Below are 24,822 nucleotides of genomic sequence, written 5' to 3'. Positions count from 1 at the left end.
AATCTCTTGCAATAACTGCAAACAGTAGGAGAATGGTTAGGCTAATGCTAATTCATTTTCACTGCACGAATAGAGAAAACATCTATTCAAGCAATATAAATCTTTTGCCGATAAAATAAACCAGTACATATATACTGGTATAACCAAAGGAAGTAAAGTTAGTCTTGTGCGGCTTTTAATTTCATTTGACTGACTATAAGCAGTTTTTAATACCATGTTCTTATCAATGTTTTTTATCACACACTCTCCTCTTTTTGTTTCGCCTCTTTGTTTGATTGTTTTTGTATCCTTTTTGTTGTTGTTTTTACTTCCATTTAAGTGTTGACACTATCAATACGTATACTTTAATTTATTGAGTATACGTTTTTATATCTGGAAAAAAACACCGTCAGTACGTATACTTTAATTTGTGGAGTATACGTTTTTATATCTGGAAAAAACATTGCCAGTATCTATACTTTAATTTGTGGAGTGCACGTTTTTATAAGTCATCTAAAGCACATGTGGGCAATTTTTTTTCCTTCTCCTTTTAGATGTAGACGAGTGTACATCAAATCTTCATACCTGTACCCATTCCAACGCCGTTTGTAACAACACCGCTGGCTCTTATTACTGCGGCTGCAGTTCTGGATATTCTGGAAATGAAACAGTGTGCTTTGGTAAATATTAAGCTGAAAAAGAACGAAAAATTTTCTCGCGCTTCCCCGTAGACAAGAATTTTCATTGCGTAAGCACATGACAGATCAAAAGTTTCCCACTTATATTACGTCTCGGCTCTTGCTAGTCCCTTAAATGACCTTCCAATACCCATAAAAAAAGTGTGCGCGCGCCTGTGAAGAAGTATTAGAAACCAGGCTAAGAGCATAATAGGTGAGGATTTTTCACACGTTAGTTTGACTTTTGATAACACTGTGATTGAGGGGAATGCAAGATACGAAGCTACTTGAGCTTATCATGAACTAATACTCTTTGTTTTCTTCGTTACGTTTGGCTCAGTGCGTATGTTTATCCTTAGCAGAATATGCAGAGCAATAGAACATCGATCTTTAAAACAAGAATTTATCCTTAGTGAGTGATTTGCGTGGGATAAATAGTGATGAAAAAAATGATTTTGGGGTAGAACTATCGTGGTCTGTATACAGACAGAAATTTTGGACGAATTCTATCTTTACCAACTGTGTTTATTTCTGTCCCTGTGGTTTTGCTTTTTCTCCAGGAAATAAAAGCGTTATTCGATAAACCCTTTAATGTATATTTGAATATTTTCTTTATTCAGATGTTGACGAATGCGCAACTAACGCTCATTCATGTCATGCCAATGCATTCTGTAATAATACCGTTGGATCTCATGACTGTACTTGTTATTCTGGATACAATGGCGATGGACAAAACTGCACTGGTAAATATTACAGCCTCATCTTCTAGAACATAGTTAAGTTACAATCTCCTCTGGCTAGAAACAGACTTCAAACGTGGATAAATCACGAAGCGAACCCTCTCAAAACAAGGCAGAAGTGGAACTATGGCTGCTAGTCTCCAATTAGAATTAAAAACTATGATGATGATTAAGAGGTTTAATGAGAGTTAGCCTCCCACGCAGACGTTTTTAACGTGTGACGTACCCCTAAGAACGTCTGCATGGAAGGCTAAATGAGAGTCTGACTGTTTTATATGCGTATCCCCCGCTCCATAGTTTAGCCAGTTTAATAAGCCAGTAGTCCTAAGAATGTTATAAAAATTCATGCGAAATAAAGCACGTTTTTATTCTTTGAACTTATTTTTCTAGATGTCGATGAATGTGCAACTAACGCCCATACGTGTAACCATGCCAATGCTGTTTGTAATAATACCGCTGGATCTTATTATTGCACTTGCAGTCCTGGTTTCTCTGGAAATGAAACATCGTGTACTGGTAAATGTCTTTTAATTTATATTTTGAGCGTTAGCTTATTTATTTTGTCGGTAATAGTTTTGGTGTGCTGAGTGGTTTATGATCTCTTAGAGAGTTCTTTTATCTGCAAGGAAAGTTGATTCTTGCGGCGCCAAATCTCTTCAGTAAAGCCATACCTTGATAGGCAGGTTAAAAGACAGTTTAAATTAATCTGTGACCAGGCTAGGTGGTTAAACGGGCGAGAAAGATGTAAGAGAACTGAGAGAAGACGTTAAAAAATTCGAATTTGTCTTGTTCAAACTTTAGAGCTAACTTTGGAGCCTTACCTTTATCACTCCTCCAAGAAACTTGTGGAAGAATAATAATTAAACAGTAGTAAAAACAGCCTTAAAACCGTTTGGTGAGGCTTATAAAGTAGAGGATGCCAAAAAAACTGGCCTTAACTCAAGTTCTACAGTGATTTAGTCATTAATTTCGCTCCTTTCTTTTTCTTTGTAGACATTAACGAGTGTGCAACCAACACCGATAACTGTGACGTCAACGCTTACTGTAACAATACCGTTGGGTCCCACAACTGCACTTGTAATCCGGGATACACCGGAAATGGAACAACATGTGAAGGTTAATGAAAACAAACGTGCTCATCGTAATATTTTTGCATTGGCCAAATGAAATAGAATATACATATGCCCAATTTTCAGCAATACGTTACTGAGCACGGAAAGTGTGAGCATGAGTCTTGGTTGTGTGAAGCCTTGAAAATTTTTATAGCCCGCGGTCCCAACTTTCACCAAATTGAACATCACGAGTCACATAGGTCTGACCATCGTGTCAAATTCATAAAAAATGAAACACGCGCGAATTGTCTTTATTTTCACGCTCTAAATCGAACGGCATTTTTTTTAATTGTGGGCGAAATAACAAATCTGATTGATTCGATAACTGAATAGGAAAGTTGGTGTCAAATACTGATCATGAAGTTTCGACAAACTGTTTGACGGTCAGCTTTATCCACAAACCTTTGATTCTGGCCACTTAAATCGGATGCTTAGTTCAGCTATTGAAATGGAAGGCTAAATACGCAGCAATCATTCAGTTAAAATGCATGCTAATATGTAATGCATATCTTTTTACCTCCGTTTCAGACGTCAACGAGTGTACAACGGGGTATCATAATTGTGATTCCAATGCTTTCTGTAACAACACTGTGGGATCGTTTAACTGCACCTGCACCGAGGGATACTCTGGAAATGGAACATCATGCAGCGGTAAAAATGATATTTTCTATTGGTAGATCTGATATTCTATTACAAATCAACTATAAATAGACAAAATTAAATTCAACCGATACAATGCTCTGGCTTTTTGCCAGCACATTAAAAAAAAACAAGAAGCAGTTAACAAAACGAAAAATAAGCAACGACAACTAAAACTACAAGAGGGGAAATTCTTATAAAGTTGTAAAACACTTATTAAAAGCTCATTTATCACTTTCGTCACTAGTGATTAGAGCTTAATTTTGTCCTGCCTAAACAAACGTCACAAGGACATAAAACTTTGCGGGAGCAATTGCAAAGCCAAAAGGAAAAACACAGATAAACATACATATCTATCTAGACATATCTGTCTTGATGAGGGTCAGGTGTGTATTCCTCATAGGAAGTCAGCGAAGATTTTTTAAATAAAAGAACTTTCTTGTCATCATCAATTTGCACTCCGATTCCCGCCCTCTTGTTGTTAGGATGCTTTCTTAATTCATATCAATTAGCAGCAACTGCGACGCGATGCCATTTGCGCGATGTCATCATTTTACTACTACGACTGGAATCCTTTTCTTTTTTCTTTCTTATATAAATTTTGTATATCCCAGGAAGTTTTAAATAACAAAAGCCCTAATATATACAAGAAACCAAAACCATGGAAGATTCTGGTCGTATTAGTTTTAAAATGACGCCAGTATGGCCTAATGGCCTACTAAAGGCGTATTATTTCTAGATTTTTTAAATAAAAGAACTGTCTTGTAATCATCAATTTGCACTCCGATTCCCGCCCTCTTGTTGTTCTTTTTCTTTCTTATATAAATTTTGTATATCCCAGGAAGTTTTAAATAACAAAAGCCCTAATATGTACAAGAAACCAAAACCATGGAAGATTCTGGTCGTATTAGTTTTAAAATGACGCCAGTATGGCCTAATGGCCTACTAAAGGCGTATTACTTTATCACTCTGCATTCACATTTAATTGCTTATAAATATTGTTTAGATATTGACGAGTGTGCGACCATGACCCATTCGTGCCATGTCAATGCCTATTGCAACAACACTCTTGGATCGCACAACTGTACTTGTCACGCTGGATACACTGGAAATGGAAGAAACTGCTCTGGTAATTAAGAAAATGATTAAAGATTTCATTCCTCGTTTTTAGTTTAACTTATTTGTTTATATTTTGTTTCACTATAGTCAAACGGTAGCACTTTGTTATAAAGATTCCGAGGTTTCGATTCGATTTCTCACTCCTGCTCTTCATCAAGTAATGGTGTCTCCGTCTCTCTTTTCTAGATATTGACGAGTGTACAACCGGCAGCCACTCTTGTGATGCAAATGCCTATTGTGATAATACCATAGGATCACACAACTGTACCTGCAACTCTGGTTATACTGGAGATGGGCAAACGTGTTCAGGTGAGCGAGGACCATGTTTACTGTCAATTGAATTTTACAGCTGACTCACTTCTTTATCGCCTACTGTTACATGACTTATTTGTCAAATTACATAAAATGTTTACACACACGGATGGAATTAAATCGAACTAGTACGTGAAAGGTTATCTTTGATTTTCTGTTTCTGTCTAATTCAAAGATATTGTTGCCTTAACTGTTTCTCTTCTTTAGATATTAACGATTTTATTTAAGTTCCACCTCCTGTCCCTCTTTTAGTTTACGTACTTGTTCTTCCCTCTGTCTGTCTGTCTGTATAGTACAGCTTGAACAGTTCTGATCAGCTTTTTCTCTGCTTTATCCACTTTCCTTTTACCTTAAGTTTGTTTTAAAATATGAAATACTAAAAAAAGAGCCGTACAGAAGACAGTTTATCATTCAGCCCGTGTTTTATTATTTATTTCATTTTAGATGTTGACGAGTGTATAGCCCAGACTGATAATTGTGATGTTAACGCTTTTTGTAACAATACCGTGGGGTCATTTAACTGCACTTGTGTATCTGGATACTCTGGAAATGGGACAACGTGTGTTGGTGAGTATCAACTTCTGTTCTTTTATAGTTATAAGAGAGTGGGCCGGCAAGGCCTACCTTTGTAAAGTTCTTGGAGACTGTCTCAGACCCGAGGTTACCATACTGAGCTAGGGGAGGGTTACTCTGAGTTTCCCACCAACCTGGTCCCCAGACTTTTACCGGGAAACGCCCTGGGGACCCTGGGGACAAGATTGATTTTATATTCACTCGTTCAAGAGATCTGACACGTGTTTTTTCTGGTATAGTACTTGTACAGTTTTAGAAGGCTCGTTAAAACAAAAAGGGTTAAGTCCGCTGTGAGCTCGAGTTTGCTTTCTTCACATTTAGACTTCATCTAATGTGTTATGTGCTATAAAATGAACGGGTTCAGTTATTTTGTGGTTTGAATAAATAACGAACTAAATAATAGATGAATAAATAAAGATACTAGATAGATAAATAAATTGATATATAAGTAAATAATCAAATAAATATTAAATGGACCTCTACATCTGGCCCAATGTAATCGATTTAAGATATTTTACATTTGTTTCTTTCATTAGATGTTAACGAATGTGCAGATAATACCGATTCGTGCGATATCAATGCTTATTGTAATAATACCATCGGATCTCATAACTGCACTTGTTACTCTGGATTTTCTGGAGATGGACAAAATTGCACTGGTGAGTTTCTTCACGAAAAGGGCTGCCTTTGTTCAATGGTGTCTAGCTGGCATTATGTTTAAATGTTGACGGCATAGCCTCGTTTTTCGCCGAATGTTCTAGGCTTTTCATTGCTACCATTTCTGGGCGCCGCAATAGTTTAAAAATTGATTTTCAAACAAAACCGTGTTATAAATTCCTTTATTTGCATGTTGTTGTATTCTTCTCTGGGCGAAGGTATTTGCGTGTGGCCTCCCGCTAACGGTTAGAATTGGGAATCGAATCCAGTACCTAGAATCCGGTTTCCACGTCGTTGAATCTAGATTCCAAGGCTCTCTTGAATTCTCTTACTTGAGGCAAGAAGCTCATTACTTACGTTTTCAAACTACATCGCCGTTCCACTGACTCATGCCCATAGTTAGCCTCAATTAACAAAACAATTCGTCAATTTTTAACGATTACTGCCGGTTTTTTCTTCTTTTTAAGATATCAACGAGTGTTCAACCGGCTATGATAACTGTGATCCTTACGCTTACTGCAACAATACCATGGGTTCTCACAACTGCACTTGTAATCCAGGTTATACCGGAAATGGGACATGGTGCACTGGTAAATGAAAATGATAACGATTCTGTGGAATAAGGCGGTAACGAAAGGTTTTTTTCGAGGCACTGATTTTAAGCCATCCATTTTCTCTTAGCTTTGTTGTTTACTTTTCTATAACATGTACAGTTCCTTACGATGTCTTTAAGTCTTGCTAGTTTCTCATTGCTTCAAAGTACTCAAGCACGGATACAGTATGTGAGGTTATGTCGTTTAAATTTTGGCAAGTCAATCAACACCTTTTTTCAGTGCTATAAAACTGCAACATTCTTCAAATTCCCAATGATTGGATTGCACAACTGTGGCCAAAGTGTTAACCTTTATTGACTGAGAATCTTCAATGCGATCGCTTCCGTTTAAAGTTTACCTTACTCATCGTCTCATGTTATCTTGACAATCTCGAATATACAGTATTTCACTTGATTCGATGCAGAAACAACAACTTTGTTTCCTTTCAGACTTAGACGAGTGCGCAACTAACACCCATTCTTGCGATGCCAATGCTTATTGTAACAATACAATTGGGTCTCATAACTGTACTTGTTACTCTGGATACAATGGAACTGGTTTACTTTGCGATGGTGAGTATATGCAGTAAACGTGAGTTTCACTATAGACAGTATTACTACCAGCTAATCCATGTCAACATCTTAAACGAAAAGCCCAATCATGCGAGCAATTACCCTCTAAAATCAAACACTTAGGAGCGGTCTTATGGACATTTAGTGGCCAGTTGCCTTTACTTTCACAATGGACGCTTCGCATACTGAACTCAGTTAGTATCAGATTCTGAGTTTTGAGGGTATTAAAGTTAAGGCTCCAACGATCATCTTGCTGCCATAGCACTGAGCCGAATGACCCGGTTTTCAAAATGAACTAAAAGTTTTCATAAACATTCATCTTGCCAATTTCTCATATAAACTAAAAGAATTGCGTGACGTGTTTCTTCATGATGTTTTACGTTTCCAAGACAACCAGCCACTCAGCGAGTTAACATCATACCACTGCTTTTGAAATCATTCTGGATAATTTTCAAATAAACCGAAAATCCAAGATGGTGGATAAAAAATTGTGGTTATATTGAATTATGACGTATTCGTTACGTCAGCTATCTCCACCAATTGAAGTAACTACCTTGGCGTGCTTCGACGTTTTCGAATCTAAAATTATATTTAATACTTTCATTTTCAAAAGCATTTGAGCGCATGTACAAGTTTTAAAATTTATTAGTCGCTCTCTTTGCAATGATAACCCGATCTCATCCTCAGAAACTCAGATCCGATACATGACAGTGCTGTTATTCAATCATACAATTACTGATAATGAATATTTGAAATGCTTTCATCACTGTGAAATAATTTTGCGTCATCTTCTCTAGACATCAACGAGTGTACAACAAACGCCCATGACTGCGATCCCGATGCATTTTGCACTGATACCGATGGATCGTTTAATTGCACCTGTAATTCTGGATACACTGGTAACGGAACGTCATGTACTGGTGAGCATAAGCTAATGCAAACTTAATTGCCACTTTCATTTTTTTTTTAAAAAAGAGACCTTTTAGCAGAAACTTAACAATTGGATTTTTTTGCAGTTGTTTTATTTGTCTTTTTGTTATTATAAAGTCAAACCCTACCCCACCCCCAGCCGTCGTCCTCTTCACGATTGCCTGTCTGTTACAGACAGTCATCTTTAATCCCACCTCTGTACAGAACAACTTTTAACTGAGCATGGTTCTGTTCCCTTGGTTTCTTTTGTAAGGTGATTTGACTGTATTTGAGGGAGTTGGCAGAAAAATATTATCTCTTGTACAGCAATACTCTTATAGTAATCAAAGTTTTAGTAATGATTAATGCAAAGGTGAAACTCTAATGTTTGTTTCTTTTAGACCTTGACGAATGTGACACAGGCGCAGATTCATGTGATACAAATGCCTATTGTAACAACACTATTGGGTCTCACAACTGTACTTGTTATTCTGGCTACACAGGAAATGGAACAACATGCACTGGTGAATATTCAACTATTTAGTTTCGTAGTTTGACATTCACACAAGGTGCCATTGCCCTTCTTAAATGATTTTAGAGCAGTTCTTTGTTTTTGGTAATGTTTCGTTTATTTTCCTTTTTTATTATTTTTTAATTTTTTTAACAAGATAATTATTTTAGCTTTTAAATAAAGTACGCATCTCTTGTTTTTCAAACTTGGGTACTTTTCAATGCTTACTATTTATTAATGATGGACTATAGTGACATAAGTGATATAAGTCATTAAAAGTCCTCTTTACTGCACACACAAAAAAAGACACACCCACCCAAAGGTCTGTATTTAAGGTGTCTTCTGATTAACACTATAAACAGTAAGACAATGTCTTCCCTCTCCCCAAATGTATAACTCATGCTTTTATCTCCGTATAGACATCAACGAGTGTTCAGACAGCAGCGATAACTGTGATGTCAACGCTTATTGTAACAACACTGTGGGTTCTTACAACTGCACTTGTAACCATGGATACACCGGAAATGGAACAACATGCACAGGTAAATATCTTTTTTTTCCCCTGAATATTTAGACTCAGCATAATATATATCAATTTGTGTATGAAGACTTTCAAAAAAAAAATACTAGACTACCGTCTCACATTGTTATGAATACTGACATTCAAGATACAAAAAGTTGTCAAATTGAACGCCCAACCCTTAGAAAAAAAGTGGGTTAAAATCTATATTTCTGAAAAAACCCGATTATAAAAACGTTTAATAAGAACTCTTCCCCAGCAGTTAGAGAGGTCCTAACCCAGACAAGAAGTGAAAAAAGAAAAAAGGAAGGAAAGAAAGAAAAGAAAAAAAAATAAGGATAAGAAAGAAAGAAATTGAGGAAGGGAAGATCTTAGTGAAGATCCAAGTTTATTATAACAGCTAATGCGGCGCTTAATCGGGAAAAGGTTTCTTGCTAAGCAAATAACTCGAGTCTTCGGTTTTCATTCATTCTAAGCTGATTTAATTTACATTTCAGACGAGGATGAGTGTGCACTCGGCACCGATTCATGCGATGTCAATGCTTACTGTAATAACACCGTGGGGTCCTATAACTGTACTTGTTACCCTGAATACACTGGAAATGGCACCTCATGCACAGGTAAATTCTTGGATAATACGCTATCTTTTTACCATATTTTGTTGTTATTGAGAAATGCTACTCGGGTTTCAAATGTCCTTTTTCTGATGTTGAAATTCGAAAGTTTGTTCGTCTTCAAGAGCCATAATAGGACAGAGAGGGACACTCCCAGTCACGCCTTTGGGATATCTTAATCCCAAAAAAGTTATTTTTAGAACTATGCGGACCATGCGGAAACAGTTTCCGGTAAACTGGTTGACTTCCGGAAGATTCAGCGCGCCAAAGCGAGGCGGGGTCAATAAATGAAAAAAATGGCTGCTAAAGTGGAGGGACAATGTGGAGGGTGTGTACTTGATAAATTGTCCTTCTTCAACGAAGAACCTACCATAGAAAATAGTTAAAACTTCTACACAAACGGATCCTTTACAAGAAACGGTAGAAATACAGTTAAAGCGACCGCGTGGACCATCGTTTTTGTTGGAACAGCTGGAAAGAGGACAAGTAGCATTGCGTTTTACACAAAATGCGCGGGTCCTACAAAGACGACCGTACAAGCGACCGTGTGGACGTATTTTCTGTTGAAAGAGGAAGGAAAAAACGTATAAAGGCTTCCAGTATTTTTCTCAAGGACATGACCAGGAATCATGTGGAAAACACCTTTCCCTGCTTTGACTGATATTTTGTACCGTACTTCACATGGGACAATTAACAATTATTCTTGAACACGAGGTGAATAGAAGCGGAATATTCGCGGCGAGGTTAATATTCCTAAAGCCACTATTCAGCAAGATTAAAAATCAGTAAGGAGACCATTTAAGTTCAATGTGATTGACGGTTTTGACGGATCAGTTCATGTGTGAAAATCGGTATGTGCAAAAGTTTGATCTTTACAGAATTTTCAAACATTGCAAATCAAATCGCAGTTAAAAATCCTTTCGCAAACAATGGCCTAATAATGGGTTATATGGAATAGCCAGAACTTTAAATTCTGCTTCCCAACCTGTGAAGAAAAGAAGAGCTTTGTTTTCATCTGTCGACTCGCCAAGTTAGGGAAAAAGGGTTCTTGTGCAGCAAATTTGTGTTGTTCTTTAATAAGTGCAGACAATGGTGGCCCGGTTGCTCGAGGTAAGGCGCCGTTTCTCTGTAGTTTTCTTGACATTGAAATCTCGAAATTTCGTAAAGATTTGCTTTTAATTTTTTCTGTCACAAGTTGAATTTGATTTCTGGGGAAAATTCGCCTTTGAAGGAAATGTTGAGTTTACACAGAAACATCCTCTTCTTTTCAATTTGTAATTGTCAACATTCCATCGAGCGAAAAATACTGCTCAGTAAAGTTAATCGGAAAACGTTCTTGAATACTTTGAAGTCTTCCTTACCTTCAAAAAAATGGACCCTAGCGAATTCTGAAAGGTTCTTACTCTAAAAAAGATTGGCAAAACACCGAGCTATCTCATTTTTTACTCGAGAGGCTAAAACACCACAAAGATCACTGAATTCTGAAAACGATTTTTGCTTGTAAAAGCTTTATTTGTGTAAGGCAGAAGCATATAACCCCGAAGCGTATAACTCTGTCGCAATGCTTCTGTGTAAGGTTATTTGTGTTTTTTCATGTTGAAATAAATACTACAGTATGATAATCTCATGTGGCGTTTATTTGCTTTATGTGGTTTTACCAAGCCTAATATTTTCCTCATACACCTGTAATAATGAACTTTTACAGATCCTGCACCACAATGTGTAGGTAAGATTTCCATACAACCCCAAGCATTCATTATGTGTGTTAAATAATGTAAGCTTGCTGTATGTATAATAAATGTAGGGGTTTGAATGCAAATCGTACCACAGCATAATTCAAACTTCAGGCATTCGTGGATGCACAGGACCTTTTGATGTTGTGTTTGCCACTTAGTGATCCAGCAAGTTTTCTCTATTTTAGTAAGCACTCATGTTTTTAGGTGTCAGCTGCTGAATGTAGTCTTTTCTTTTTTTCATTATAGAAAGCACTCAAAAGTATTAAGAATAAAAACTACTGCAATAAGTTCAAGCTGTTTATAGCTTCTTACTGAGTTGTGTCTTATTTTTTTTTTACCCCCTCCCACACAGAAAAAAATACAAACTTATAATAGTGTATGGCAAAACCTGTATATTTAAGCGGACCCCATATTAAAAGTTACATCCTATGTTAAGCAGATGAATAGCTCAGTATGTTTGAAAAGTTTCTAACCATATTTTCAGAAAAAACAATCTTTTCAAAAATAAATCTATCCATACCCATTTTAAGGGGTATTTTCTTTTTGTTAAAAGGTTTCAACCAATCTTTAGAGCTGCAAACATTATAGCCAACTGAAGAAAACTTTACATTAATTTTATGTTCCAGACATGCATGGGATATCTGTTTTATCCAGACTCATAAGATTTTGTTATAAGGATTCATATACATGCTGCTTTGCAAATTTTTCTTGAATTTTGCTGCCTATAAACCAATCAGAAGTATAATACAGACAATAGTAAAGTGAGCACCTTTTTGCATTTCAACATGTTGAAACATTGACTTTATTGATATTAATGTTGCATTTCTGATGCTCTTAAAGCCGAGTCTGCAGGCAGAGCAAGTTTGTGTGATCTTTTGCTTTTCAGGCATCCACCATGACAACCCAATCTTTCCCCTTAAATAATCTAATAAATTCACATGTTGCTGGCCTGCACATTATGATTGATCAGGCCTCATGCAACCATTAAGACACCACAGGAAAGTTAAGCTGATCAGTATTTGAGAATATGACCTTCATTGAGGAAGGGTTTAAGTTAAAAATTGCATTATCACATTAAAATAAAACCTTTGGTCACACCTTGACCTCTTAATTAAGTCAACTGAGTTTCTTTCATTGGTGAGACAATCAATTTATGCACTTGCATGCCAGGGTTGCATTGAGAGAAACATTCTGGAGCAATAAAACATAGTGTGTGACTGAATCAATTGCATCTATTCATGCCATGGCTTGAAAGAGGCAATGTAGGGGAAAGCATCTAGAAGGAGACAAATTAATAGTAATGTAGTGTGTACAATAACGTGTAGGTTGAGTTTGATCATCCGGGTGAACGTAGTCCTGAATAGGACTGTTGTTGTTGACAGTGACTACGTTCACCCGGACGATCAAACTCAACGTACTTTTGAAATGACTCCTGGGTTCAAACCTTTCACAATAATGTGTGTGTCACTCAGTAATGGTCACACTCTTCCCAGTATTCCTCAAATTTCAAATCCCAAATGCATTGGCAGCCATATAGTTTAACAGAAGTATAAAAAATAATAAATAAATAAATAAGTGCTCCCTTGCCCCAAAATATAGAACTTGCACTGTTTGTCAAACTTGTACATTATTTTCCCCAGTACCAATTCCGTGGCAAGGTCATGCAGAGATCTTAAAAGAGAATTCATGATTGCTAGTATTATTGTTCCTTCAATTCAACCTGTCAGAAAACAACAGAAAAGTTTGCAGACACTGAAAGACATACAGTCTCTCTTTTGCTTGAAAATGTGTAAGCAAGAGTATTTGAGCAGCGTATTCGAATTTGCGCCCTTGCAACTCACACAACTTCGCTGCTCAAATACTCTCGCTTACAGATTTTCAAGCTGAAGAGAGACTGCTCACAGTCTAAAAGACACACAACATAAAATGATGTACCAGTTTTATGAAACCTTTACATATTGTATTTTATATTATATCTTCAGGGAGGGAGCCAGCCTGGCATAAGGACTCAGTTCTTCTCTCTTTGCACCCTCACTCATCCTTCTTTTTACCACCTATTTTTATGCAAACAAGGTTGTTATAAATAAAAAAAAACCCTGTATAATTTTTAGAATTAGGGGGACATCCACACAAACTTTGCTGCTTTCTGCTTATTAGAGATATCCACTAAATACTGGTTTGTTTTTCTTAAATTGTGGAAAGAAACGTTTTGCCACATTTTGAACTATTCGACTGCTGAATACAGGGTGTCTGCTTAATATGGGGTCTGCATACCATACAATGTAGAAGATGAGTTAATTAGGCTTTCACTGAGGAGGGGAGGTACAAGAAATAAGACATAATCATAAACAAGAAGCTATACACAGCTTGAACTTATTGCAGTAGTTTATATTCTTATCACTTTTGAGTGCTTTCTATAGAGAAAAAAAGAAAAGACTACATTCAGCAGCCGACACCTAACACCACGAGTGCTTACTAAAGTAGACAAAACTTGCTCGATCAATAAGTGGCAAACACAACATCAAAAGGTCCTGTGCATCCAAACCCCTATATTTATTTTGCATGCAGCAAGCTTATATTATTTAACACACATAACAAATGTTTGGGGTTGTATGGAAATCTTACCTATACATTGTGGTGCAGGATCTGTAAAGGTTAATTATTACAGGTGTATGAGGAAAATATGAGGCTTGGTAAAACAAACTCCAGATGAGATTATCATACTGTCGTATTTATTTCAACACCGTTTGCAACATGAAAAACACAAATAACCTTACACAAATAAAGTTTTTACAAGCAAAAATCGGTTTCAGGATACACACTCAGTGATAGTGTTTTAACCTCGCGAGTAAATAATTCGTGAGCTCGTTGTTTTGCTAATTTTTTTAGAGTAAGAACCTTTCAGAATTCGGCAAAATCCTAGGGTCCACTCTTTTGAAGGTATGAAAATACTTCAAAGTTTCAATATTTTTTGCTCGATGGAATGTTGACAATTACAGTTTAATCGAGTAGAAGGGGTGGGTGAACTCAAAATTTCCGTTAAAGACAAATTTTCCCCCGAAATCAAATTCAACTGACTTATGAGAAAAAAAACTGAAAGCAAATGTTAACGAAAGCTCGAGATTTCAATTAAACAGGGCAGAGAAAACTACAGAGAAACGGCTCCTTACCTCAAGCAACCGGGCCACCGTTGTCTGCACTTACAAAGAACAGCACAAATTAGCTGCACAAAAAACCTTTTTCCTCTAACTTGGCGCGTCGACAGATGAAAACAAAGCTCTACTTTTCTTCTTAGGTTTGGAAGTACAATTTACACTTCTGGCGATTCCATATAAACCATATTGGCTATTGTTTCCGATTTGATTTGCAATGTTTGAAAATTCTGTAAAGATGAAACCTATTGTTTACCGATTTCCACGCATGATTTGATCCGTCAATCAAATTGAGCTTTTTGGTTTCTTTACTGATTTAGGAACATTAACCTCCGCTTCTATTAACCTCGTGTTCAATAAAGAATTGCTAATTGTCCAATGTGAAGTGCGGAACAAAATATCAGTCAAGCAGGAAAAGGTGTGTTCCACAAGATTCCCAGTCATGTCCGTGACAAAAATACTGGAAACCTTTATACGTTCTTTTCCTTCCTCTTTCAATAGAAAATATGTCCACATGGTTGCTTGTACGGTCGTCTTTGTAGGACCCGCGCATTTTGTCTTCAACGCTTATCCGGGCCGCAGTGCTACTTGTCCTCTTTCCAGCTGTTCAAACAAAAACGATGGTCACGCGGTCGCTTTTACCGATTTCTATCGTTGCTTGTAAAGGACCCTTTTGTGTGGAAGTTTTAAGCAGTTTCTATGGTAGGTTCTTTGTTGAAGAAGGCCAATTTATCAACTTCACATCGTCCCTCCACTTGTGCCGCCATTTTTTTTATTTGTTGACGCCGCCTCGCTTTGGCGCCCTGAAATCGTGAAAGCGAGTCTTCCGGAAGTCAACCAGTTTACCGGAAACTGTTTTCGCATGGTCCGCATAGTTCTAAAAATAACTTTTTTGGGATTAAGATATCCCGGCCAACGCCCTGAGTGTCCCTCTCTGTCCTATTATGGCTCTTGTCGTCTTTTATTAGGTGTCTGGGTCGTCCATCGGTGATACTGAAATGGCCGATCGAAATTTTAAAACACTCATCGTGCTGAAATGTTTCTCTTCAGCATCTGTTTTATTTTTTTTTTCTCAGATTTTGACGAGTGTGCAAACAACACCGATAATTGTGATGTTAATGCTTATTGTAACAATACCGTGGGGTCCTTTAATTGCACGTGTAACTCTGGATACACAGGAAACGGAACAACATGTGCTGGTAAATATGATTACTTTGTTCTCGATAGAAGTTCTTCTATTTATTTTTCATACATTGCTCACTGAGTAATGGACCTGTTGGTTCCTTTACTCTCGCCAATGAAAAACCGCCAACTAAAAGTCACTTGGTACACGCTCAGTTTCTTCCGTTTTTTTAACTCAAGAAGCGCGCAGGTTTTACTAAAACTACTTACTGAAAGCATTTTGAAACGTCGCCTAAAATCCGTTAAGACTGACAGAACACTTAATCATTAATGCACTCAAAAAAAGAATTATGAATAGGTGCGACATTAAAACAGCGAAGTGGAAGGTATGCTGTGCCTCAGCTTCCGGTTTTAGACGCGACTTTGAGTGACAGTTAAACGAACACGTGACATGTGTTTTGAGTCTTTCACTTTGAGAACAGTTGAGTTGATGTTTCTGTGTTTTATCGCGTTGATTCAGCTTTCGCGTTTAACAGTCTACTCCTCGACATATATAGAGTACGTTCTTGTTGGCATAGCAAAGTTTCGCCTATTTAAAGGAGCATAGAACATAAAAGATATGTTGCAGTGTATGCTTTAAAAATATTATGCTGTGAATATGATGTCTGTCAGAAAAATCTTTATATGACTTTCTAGTGCAGAGCTATAATAATCGGGCAGAACGTTGATAAATGATGTTGGTATGTCTTCTGTTTTTATTATGTAAATTTTGGATTTTGGTCTCACTTAGGGTGTTCTGGCAAAACGCTATCATATTTAGCCGTGAAGGTCTCGTTTAGGGTTGCAGGGTTGCGAAAAAATATATATTGTCTGTGTTTTAACATGGTCTCTTTTAAGGGTCAAGAAAAGCTTGGGCCACGCCCAGATGGGTCTCCTTTAGGGGTTTAATTTAAAATTTCCGACGAGCATCCACACCCCTTTCATATGCGGAGCCGTCCGACCCCCCCGGGGGATGAGTGTGCACTCAGCACCGATTCATGTGATGTCAATGCTTACTGTTATTCGTTTTAGACATTGACGAGTGTGCAAACAACACCGACAACTGTGATGTCAACGCTTACTGTAACAATACCTTAGGGTCGTATAACTGTACTTGTTACCCTGAATATACTGGAAATGGCACCTCGTGCACAGGTAATTTCATGTATGACACATCTCCCAAACATATTTTGTTGTTACTCAGTTCTCATGTCCTTTGTCTGTTCCCCAAATGCTACAGTTTGTCCCTCTTACATGCCTCCTAGTTTTATCTTTCTGTCCGAGCCTTTGTCTGTCTGTCTGTCTGTCTGTCTGTCTGTCTGTCTGTCTGTTTGTCCTGTCTGTTTGTCCTGTCTGTCTGTCTGTCCGTACGTCCGTCTGTCTGTTTGTTCAGCTTTTTGATCATGTGTGATCATGCTGGAGCACTTTCCTCTCTTTCTTTTTTTAGATTTTGACGAGTGTGCAGCTAACTTCGATAATTGTGATCCCAATGCTTATTGTAATAATACTGTGGGGTCTTTTAACTGTACTTGTAACTCTGGATACACAGGAAACGGAACAACATGCACTGGTAAATATGATTTTTTTCTCAATGACGGGCTAAAAAACCTCTAAATTAAAATAATCTTTTAAGAATACGAGAGTAGGCAAGTCATTGCAAAAAAAAAGAAACCTCAAAGTTGGGACATATAATGTTCTTTTTAGGTGATACAATAGTAAGAATGACCACCTTAGCAGAAGCTGACAACGTTACTTCATTGTCAGAGGGAGTTGTGGGTTGTGTGCGCTTTATTTGATTGATGTTAAATCTATGCTTTTGCATTGTGGGAATATGGTATTGCGGAAAACAGGCTCTCAGATAGTATAGTCACTGTATAGTGGGGACGTATTAAAACGAGCAGAGCGAAAATAAGACGCGCGCGACTTGGGAAACGGGGCGGTGGCTGCGTCTTTCCCCAGACCCAGCGCGTTTCTCGCATTTCTTTTTACTGAACGTCTTTTCACCACTATTTTGGAGCTGGAACAGGCTAGGAAAACAGGAAAAGTAAGTTCTATTAAAAGCGTTTGTTAATTCCGTGGGGATAAGGGTGTCTATCGGAAAGATTTCTTTGATGCCAGACTTTAGCAGCTTCCCGTGTTGCCTTGGTGAATCAGTAGAGGAACCGCAGATTGTCATGTTCTGGCTGGAATAACTGGAAACATTTGAACCGTATTGCGAGCTACTGGTTTCGTACCGGCAATGTATATTGTACAAACATTAACCACAAACGACTGCACCGGAAGGCAAATGAATATGCGAAGAGCGTAGCATCTATAAGCACCTGATCAGCAAAAATAGCAAGTAGACATTTAAAATTCTCCAAGCAGAATACTCCCGGAGCGGGAGGATCCTATATGAAAGGGGCAGAGATGCTCGTCAGAAATTTTGAATTAAACACGTAAAGGAGACCAATCTGGGCGTGGCCTAACCTTTTTTTGACCCCTAAAAGCGATCATTTTCAACTTTGATTACATGAATCGAGTAAACAAAACGAATTGAAAATATATGATTTTTTAATATTTCCTCGAGTGCAACCCTAAAGGAGACATTTACGGCTAAATATAATGGTGTTTTGCCCAAAACACCCTAAGAGAGACCAAAATCTGAAATTTACACCCCTAAGCGAGACGACGAGTATCCCCTCCCCTTTCATTTGGGAGTCCTCCCTCCTCCCCGGGGGAATACGGCAATGCTGTTCGTACTACGTGAAAATTAACTCTACAAGACATCAACACAACATCGAAAGAACTCAAAACAGAGCGGGATTGTAACCATAGACTGCTATTTCGCTATTATTGTAGCTCTTCAGTGTGGCGTTTCTGCTCAGAATTTTAAATATCTAATGTATATTGTGCGCTGATGATAATGTACGTCATGCCTTTATAGTTACTGATGGTTTTCTTCCCACTTCTCCTAGACGTTGACGAATGTACGGACATTAGTCATAGCTGTGATGGCAACGCTTACTGTAACAACACCGTTGGATCATACAACTGCACCTGCAATTCAGGATATTCTGGAAATGGCTTCAACTGTACTGGTAAAAAATATAAACGTTTGCAATAGATATACCCCTGAGAACGGGACAAAACGCTGGAATTAACTACGTTTAAACCCCTACTAGCCGTTACCTCCTTATAACCACAAGGGACAATGCATCGGCCTTCAAATTTGTTTTTACCTTTCAATGACGCCCCCATAGAAGAGTCTTAGAACCAAAACAACGGTCGCAATAAGGTACAACTAAGTTACTTTGATTGGTTACGTTCACTGCACATTATTCCTCTACTTCCCAAAATATGCTCCCAATAGAGCAGCCACCTGGGGCGAGTCTACCTTTTTTTGACGGGGTCCGGGGGCATGTTCCCCTGGAAAATTATGAAATTTAGGTCCTCAGAAAAGTGATTTCCTGCGTTTTAAAGGATAATCGTAGGTTGTCACATGCCTTTGAAACGACGCCTTTTTTAAACTATTTTAAACATGGACTACTCTTAAAAATTTACAATAATCGAGACCATAGTCCGCGAAAACAGCCTGAGCCGTTCCTCTCCCGCTTGGAACGTTTAACCAGGAGAAAGAAACGTCCCAAGCGACGCGGAGCAAGGAGAAACGACTGTTTTCGCAGGCTGTCGAGACCAATCTCGAAAATACATCTGAAAGAACAGTTAGAAAATTTGTATTTGCCAAGTGCTCTAAAAAGATAACTCTTGGGTTTCATCAAAAATGAATCAACATTCATTTAAACCAGGCAAAGAATTTCCCCTATCAATGTATTTTTCTTTTCATCACAGTCATTTTTCAAAAGACAACATATAGTGTTTGTTGGCGATGTATGTCCACCTACGTTTTTCTATAGGAACCGAACGTGTTAAACGTTATTATTTCGGTTCAGGGGGTTCGAACGAACCACTCGAACCACCTCCTGTTCCGCACCAGGCCACTTACCTGTGTGAATCTTCAGGGTAGCAAGGTTTAACAACTTCATTTCCCGCGAAGAGGGCGGGACTATCATTGCGCAGACGACTCAAACCAATCCTCTTGATTCTTTCGAACTTTTTGGAAAAATCTAGATCTATTATAGAATGTTATATAACAGACAATTAGATCGTTACACTCTGATAGGAGTTAGTTACACCCTTGAGGCTAGCTGTAATACTGGTTTTGTAAGCAATCAGTTAAATTGTTAATTTGAGGGCTTTTTTGAAATTTTCATGTTAGACATTGACGAGTGTGCAAACAACACTGACAACTGTGATATGAACGCTTACTGTAACAATACTGTGGGGTCTTACAACTGCACCTGTTACGCTGGATACACAGGAAATGGAACGACTTGCATTGGTGGGTAAAATTTTGTTATCTTGGTTTTTAATAAATAACAAGCTATTTCACTAAGGATATGGTAGTTAACTAAAAACTTATTTACACTGGAATATGGCTTTAATTTATCATATTTTAGCTACAGTGTACGACACATCTTTTCAATTGGGGTGGAAAAGGAAATTGCGAACAACCTAAGACAGTTTCCCAAAACACCTTGTTCCTTCGCCTCTGGATATTATTACAAACTTTTGCGCCTTTACTTCTCTTGAAATAGTCTAAGAAACTATATAATAAAAAAGATATGTCAGAAAAGTAAAAGGCTATGTAATTTTAAAATATCTTAACTGTTAATACGTGAAGAAATGGTCTGGCAGTCATATGCATAGAAGCAATTTATGTTGCAAGAGAAGCCTCAGCAATAACAAAAAATTAATAAAGAACTTCATCAATAGGGTTGAGCTCCGCGGGACCACTGCGTTAAAAGTGTGGTACCGAACTAAATATGCGATGTAGTTACTTAAGTGAATTTTTAATCATGCCCAGAGAACGAAATGAATGCAGGTTAACTAATTCATATAATTATGAACTAAGGATATGAAATAATATCAGAGGATTAACATTCGATGATGGTAAGACCGCTTAGGAAACTCTTTAATTCAGTTTCAATTTATGTATTGATGTCAGTGAAGTCGTATCACGAGAATTTCAATAGTGCTTTTGTGGAAGTAAATTAGAAAATAAACTACATTTCTTTTTGTGCAATAGATATTGACGAGTGTTCAAACAACACTGATAACTGTGATGTTAATGCCTTTTGTAACAATACCATTGGGTCCCACAACTGCACATGTAATCCTGGATACACCGGAAATGGAACATGGTGCACTGGTAAAATAAGGCACCTTCTTACTTCTCAGATATTATTAAATTACATAAAAGGTGGATTTAAGTCAACTGTAGCTACTTGAACAGATTTGGTGCCGTTTACTGTACAATGCAAAAAAAAACAAAAACAAAACAAAACCTGCGAAAGTTCAGTGGTGATGGTAAGTCAGTCTTTCAGTCAGTCTGTCTGTCTGTCTGTCTGTCAGTCACTTAGTCAGTCTGTCTGTCCGTCTGTCTGTCTGTCAGTCTGTCTGTCATTCATTCATTTCATCTGTCTGTCTGCCTGCCTATATGTCAGTCTATCTGTCTGTCTGTCTGTCTGTCTCTCGGTCTATCAGGCCAGCTCTGGCTCGATCGATCTGCTTACTACCTCATTGCTTGAAGATAAGTTCGTTTCTTTGCCCGTTCTTCCTCTTCCCCGTTCTTCATCTCTAGGTCTCTGACTGTCCGTAAAAAGGTCAACTCTGTTTGTCGTTGGTTAAAATTTCTTCTATTTATTTTTTTGAAAGGTCATAAACCTTGTGCAATAATCCATCTTAGTACTAAAAGCACATTTCTAGCGAGTTTATTACCTCATTCATCAAGCATTGTATTTTCTTGAATATTTCAGATATCGATGAATGTGCAACCAATACCCATTTATGTCATTACAACGCGACATGTAATAACACCATTGGTTCTCACAACTGTACATGTAATCCAGGATACACAGGAAATGGACAAAATTGTACTGGTAAATATTGGGCGATTTTTTTTTCTTTTTTTGAAAAATATTTTTGTAGGTGACATGTCAGTAGAAATAGGTATGTTAATATAACGTACACCTTTATTATCCGAGGAGATGAGGTTCGTACTGTTGGTTAGCTCTTTAGCCCAATGAATCGAGGGTGACGAGGGGAAAGGCAAGTCCGATAATGAACAAGATGAGAAAAGGAAAAAAGTGGATGAGGAGTTTATAGATAAATTCACTTACATTTGGATGAAAAACTATTGCGCTAAAATGTTTCATATCAACGTCATTATCAAGTAAAAATATGTGTCTGTTGCAGCGTATAATTACTAATTTAATAATTACAAACCTTATATAAAGTGTCAAGAATGTTAGTTTAAATAAAGAGTTTTGCACGCGATTAAATCGACCTAAGTGTTCAAGCTTGGACTATCTCTTTTATGAAGAGAATCTCTTATAATAAATAAGGCATTCAAACTTCGTTTAGCACTTGCGAAGAATGCGGAATTGGCTTTCTTTGGGCTTAACAAATCGTCTATGGGCTTCCGCAAGGTGTTTACCGATAGCCGATAGCATTTTAGCGCGTATATTTTTTATCCAAATGTTTATCGAAATCGCTTCTTTCTTCGTATTTACTTTTGTCGCAGTAAATGAAAAAAAAAACATAATTATTTTCCAAGGTTTGAGAAGTAAATAATTCTAAACTGACTAGAAAAGATTTTATAAGTTTACCTTAAATTTCCATTAAAGTTCTCTTTCAGTGACCATTTAGAGCTTTTCCAGTTTTCAGTGTCTGCTTATGTAGAAAAGTATATTATGCGCAATCTATGTCCATTTTCTCGCTTTAGATGTGGACGAGTGTGCGGACAACTCCCACAACTGCCCTGCAACATCGGTGTGTAACAATACCGTAGGCTCTTTCATCTGCACCTGCCCTGCATTTTTGGATGAATGGGATGGAACAAACTGTTCTGGTAAGCATAAATATTACTTATATATATCGCCTGTTTTTAACACCTATGAAAAACACTTGTCGCTGCAGGTCAAAATTTTTGACTCACGGACGAGAGGGAAAGTGAGGGGGTTGAAGTTAGCTAGATACGATTAGTAAAAATCCCAGCTCCAAGATGGCAAACAAGATAATGGCCATTACGATTGATGTCACAGGTTCGCTAAAGAATGATATACTGCATGTTGCAGAGCTCATCGCAGGCTATCCATTCAACTTTTAATCTGTGCATAATATATGAAAACTGAAAAAAAAAAAAAAAAACCCAAGGGGTACCAAGCGAGTTTTAACAGTTTTACCCTGTAATAGAATGTGTTTTCTTGTAACAAAACGCTGTGAGGTAATAGACATGCCAAACTATCTTAGTCATACTGTGAATTTTTGGTGAAACTGCAAAGTTATAATTTTGAGATCCCTCGCAATTCTCGATAATTTGAAGACCCAATTTACTGAGAATATTTTAAAAGAAATTGATGCAGATGACAATTCCTGCCCTTTGGCATACATTTCGATTCATTTTAAATTTGGGCTTTTGTTTATCTGGGAATTTAAGGACGACTTTAAACATATCTCTTATCAAATTAGAAACTGCAAATCTGCTTGGCATTGCTAGCAAAAAGGTCCATTCCAATTTCACGCACCTTTTACTTTCCTTATTATATCTATCATTTTCGCTGAAAATAAGATTGAACGTACGGAGGTTTGTATCACCGGCAGTGAAGACTTGTATCAAAGTGGGTGTTGACTCTCCTGAAGTGTTCTTTTGGGATGGACATCCAGGAAAGATGTTTAATTTGACCTTATAATAGATCACTGTCGCTTAACCCTTATATATTCTTGTTTCAGACGGTTGGATCTTTACAAACATAAGCACTGGTCGATTGGGAAGTATTCAGCCGTTCACAGTTCCAGAAACAGCTCGTTATCTCATCAAAGCATGGGGGGCACGAGGAGGAACACACTCGACAAATTATGGCGATTTTCCCGCAATTACCGTCGGAGGAAAAGGCGCGTTCATGGAAGGCACGTTTGTACTGTTTAATCAAACTGTGCTGAGTATCGTGGTGGGGCAGAGGGGAGGAGATTCCGTGGAGGTGAAAGGAGGACAAACTACTAGTCAAACCGCAGCTGAGCTGGGACTGTCAGTGGAGGACAATGCTGGTACAGGGGGTGGTGGAGGAAGTTTTGCTTACAATACCACCACCCTGTTTATAGTTGCTGGCGGGGGAGGAGGTGCAAGCGCAGGAAATAACGGAGTAGACGGTCAGGAGGGTCCTAATGGCACTGATAGTGTTGGTCCTAACCCCACGTACGTGGGGAAAGGAGGAACTGATGGGTACCCTGGGGAATGTAACACTGCAGATGCTCTTTACCATGGTGGGGTGGGTGCAGGCTGGGTACGCGAAGGCTGCAACAGAGTTGGCATACAGCATGGAGAAAGAGGTGACTCCCGAGCACAGGAGTGGGTAGGAGGACGAGCTGGGGATATGAACAGTGGAAATAACGGAGGACCACCCCCAGGGGCTGTAGGAGGTTATGGCGGTGGAGGAGGGGGTGCAGAGGACAATGGAGCATCAGGTGGTGGAGGAGGTTACTCTGGGGGAGGTAGTGGTCGTCGCATGCAACAAGCCGGAGGGGGAGGGGGATCGTATTGTGGTGGCATGAGTTGCTCTGGTACGACTGGTGGTAATCCTGAAGATCAAGGACGTGTACAAATAATTCGATTATTTGACTAAAATATTCTCCAGGGGAATATATAATTATTAGTGTACCGTTCAAAGAGACGGTGACGATTTAAATGTATTACAGTTTGAATCTTTTGAGCACTTCCATTAGCTAGAGAATTATCAGACTAGTCATAACTAGCCTCAATTGTGGGTAAAATAGAACTGACAGATTAAGTAATTAAAATGAATTAACTGTGCGCCATATGCAGAAAAGAAAACAAATTTTGTGGTCATTCCTTTGTTCAATGTGCTGAGGTCGCAAATGAAGACCAATAACAGCTAATGTTTTACTCAATACATTGTAAAGATACCAATGGATATTAGACTGTTATTACAGACTCAGGCACTTTTTCTGAGTTATGTTAAGATAACAACAACTAAATTATATTATGAACTAGTGACATAGCAAAATAGGTCAAGTTGAAAGAGCATGTACAGAATCGTTCAATATTTCGAATTTCGGTCTGTTCACACGGAACTGACCCACTAGGGTGAATTTCAACTCGTCTTAATAGTTTTACCACCTGTCCAT

The 24,822-nt window shown here is 38.0% G+C and overlaps 2 protein-coding genes across 2 annotated transcripts in view; both read left to right on the top strand.

Moving 5' to 3' along the window:
* Nucleotides 1–18,682, top strand: part of LOC140945358 (uncharacterized) — a 22,996-nt gene extending 4,314 nt beyond the window's left edge. The window contains exons 6-24 of the mRNA XM_073394392.1: nt 534–659; nt 1,277–1,399; nt 1,787–1,912; nt 2,390–2,512; nt 3,037–3,159; nt 4,154–4,276; nt 4,453–4,575; nt 5,023–5,145; nt 5,688–5,810; nt 6,276–6,398; nt 6,851–6,973; nt 7,771–7,893; nt 8,284–8,406; nt 8,813–8,935; nt 9,411–9,533; nt 15,492–15,614; nt 16,609–16,731; nt 17,024–17,146; nt 18,534–18,682. Coding sequence (XP_073250493.1) covers nt 534–659; nt 1,277–1,399; nt 1,787–1,912; nt 2,390–2,512; nt 3,037–3,159; nt 4,154–4,276; nt 4,453–4,575; nt 5,023–5,145; nt 5,688–5,810; nt 6,276–6,398; nt 6,851–6,973; nt 7,771–7,893; nt 8,284–8,406; nt 8,813–8,935; nt 9,411–9,533; nt 15,492–15,614; nt 16,609–16,731; nt 17,024–17,146; nt 18,534–18,682 — 2,369 coding nt within the window. The remainder of the gene's footprint in view (nt 1–533; nt 660–1,276; nt 1,400–1,786; nt 1,913–2,389; nt 2,513–3,036; nt 3,160–4,153; nt 4,277–4,452; nt 4,576–5,022; nt 5,146–5,687; nt 5,811–6,275; nt 6,399–6,850; nt 6,974–7,770; nt 7,894–8,283; nt 8,407–8,812; nt 8,936–9,410; nt 9,534–15,491; nt 15,615–16,608; nt 16,732–17,023; nt 17,147–18,533) is intronic.
* On the top strand, nt 16,605–24,822 carry LOC140947039 (uncharacterized). The gene is made up of 8 exons (XM_073396119.1): nt 16,605–16,731; nt 17,024–17,146; nt 18,534–18,656; nt 19,835–19,957; nt 20,705–20,827; nt 21,435–21,557; nt 22,403–22,528; nt 23,410–24,822. Exons 4-8 carry the CDS (start codon nt 19,873–19,875, stop codon nt 24,297–24,299), a joined length of 1,347 nt encoding a protein of 448 aa, XP_073252220.1. The 5' UTR covers nt 16,605–16,731; nt 17,024–17,146; nt 18,534–18,656; nt 19,835–19,872; the 3' UTR covers nt 24,300–24,822.

The sequence above is a fragment of the Porites lutea genome, chromosome 8 (genome assembly GCF_958299795.1).
Source record: "Porites lutea chromosome 8, jaPorLute2.1, whole genome shotgun sequence".
In the NCBI taxonomy this organism is placed as follows: domain Eukaryota; kingdom Metazoa; phylum Cnidaria; class Anthozoa; order Scleractinia; family Poritidae; genus Porites; species Porites lutea.
This window is presented reverse-complemented; position numbering and strand designations above follow the sequence as displayed.

What these genes read in the sequence shown, in the direction of transcription:
- LOC140947039 (XM_073396119.1), top strand. Translation starts at nt 19,873, where the DNA reads ATGAACGCTTACTGTAACAATACTGTGGGGTCTTACAACTGCACCTGT. An exon ending in AAATGGAACGACTTGCATTG is followed by an intron (nt 19,958 to 20,704) that starts GTGGGTAAAATT and finishes TTTGTGCAATAG; the next exon opens with ATATTGACGAGTGTTCAAAC. An exon ending in AAATGGACAAAATTGTACTG is followed by an intron (nt 21,558 to 22,402) that starts GTAAATATTGGG and finishes TTCTCGCTTTAG; the next exon opens with ATGTGGACGAGTGTGCGGAC.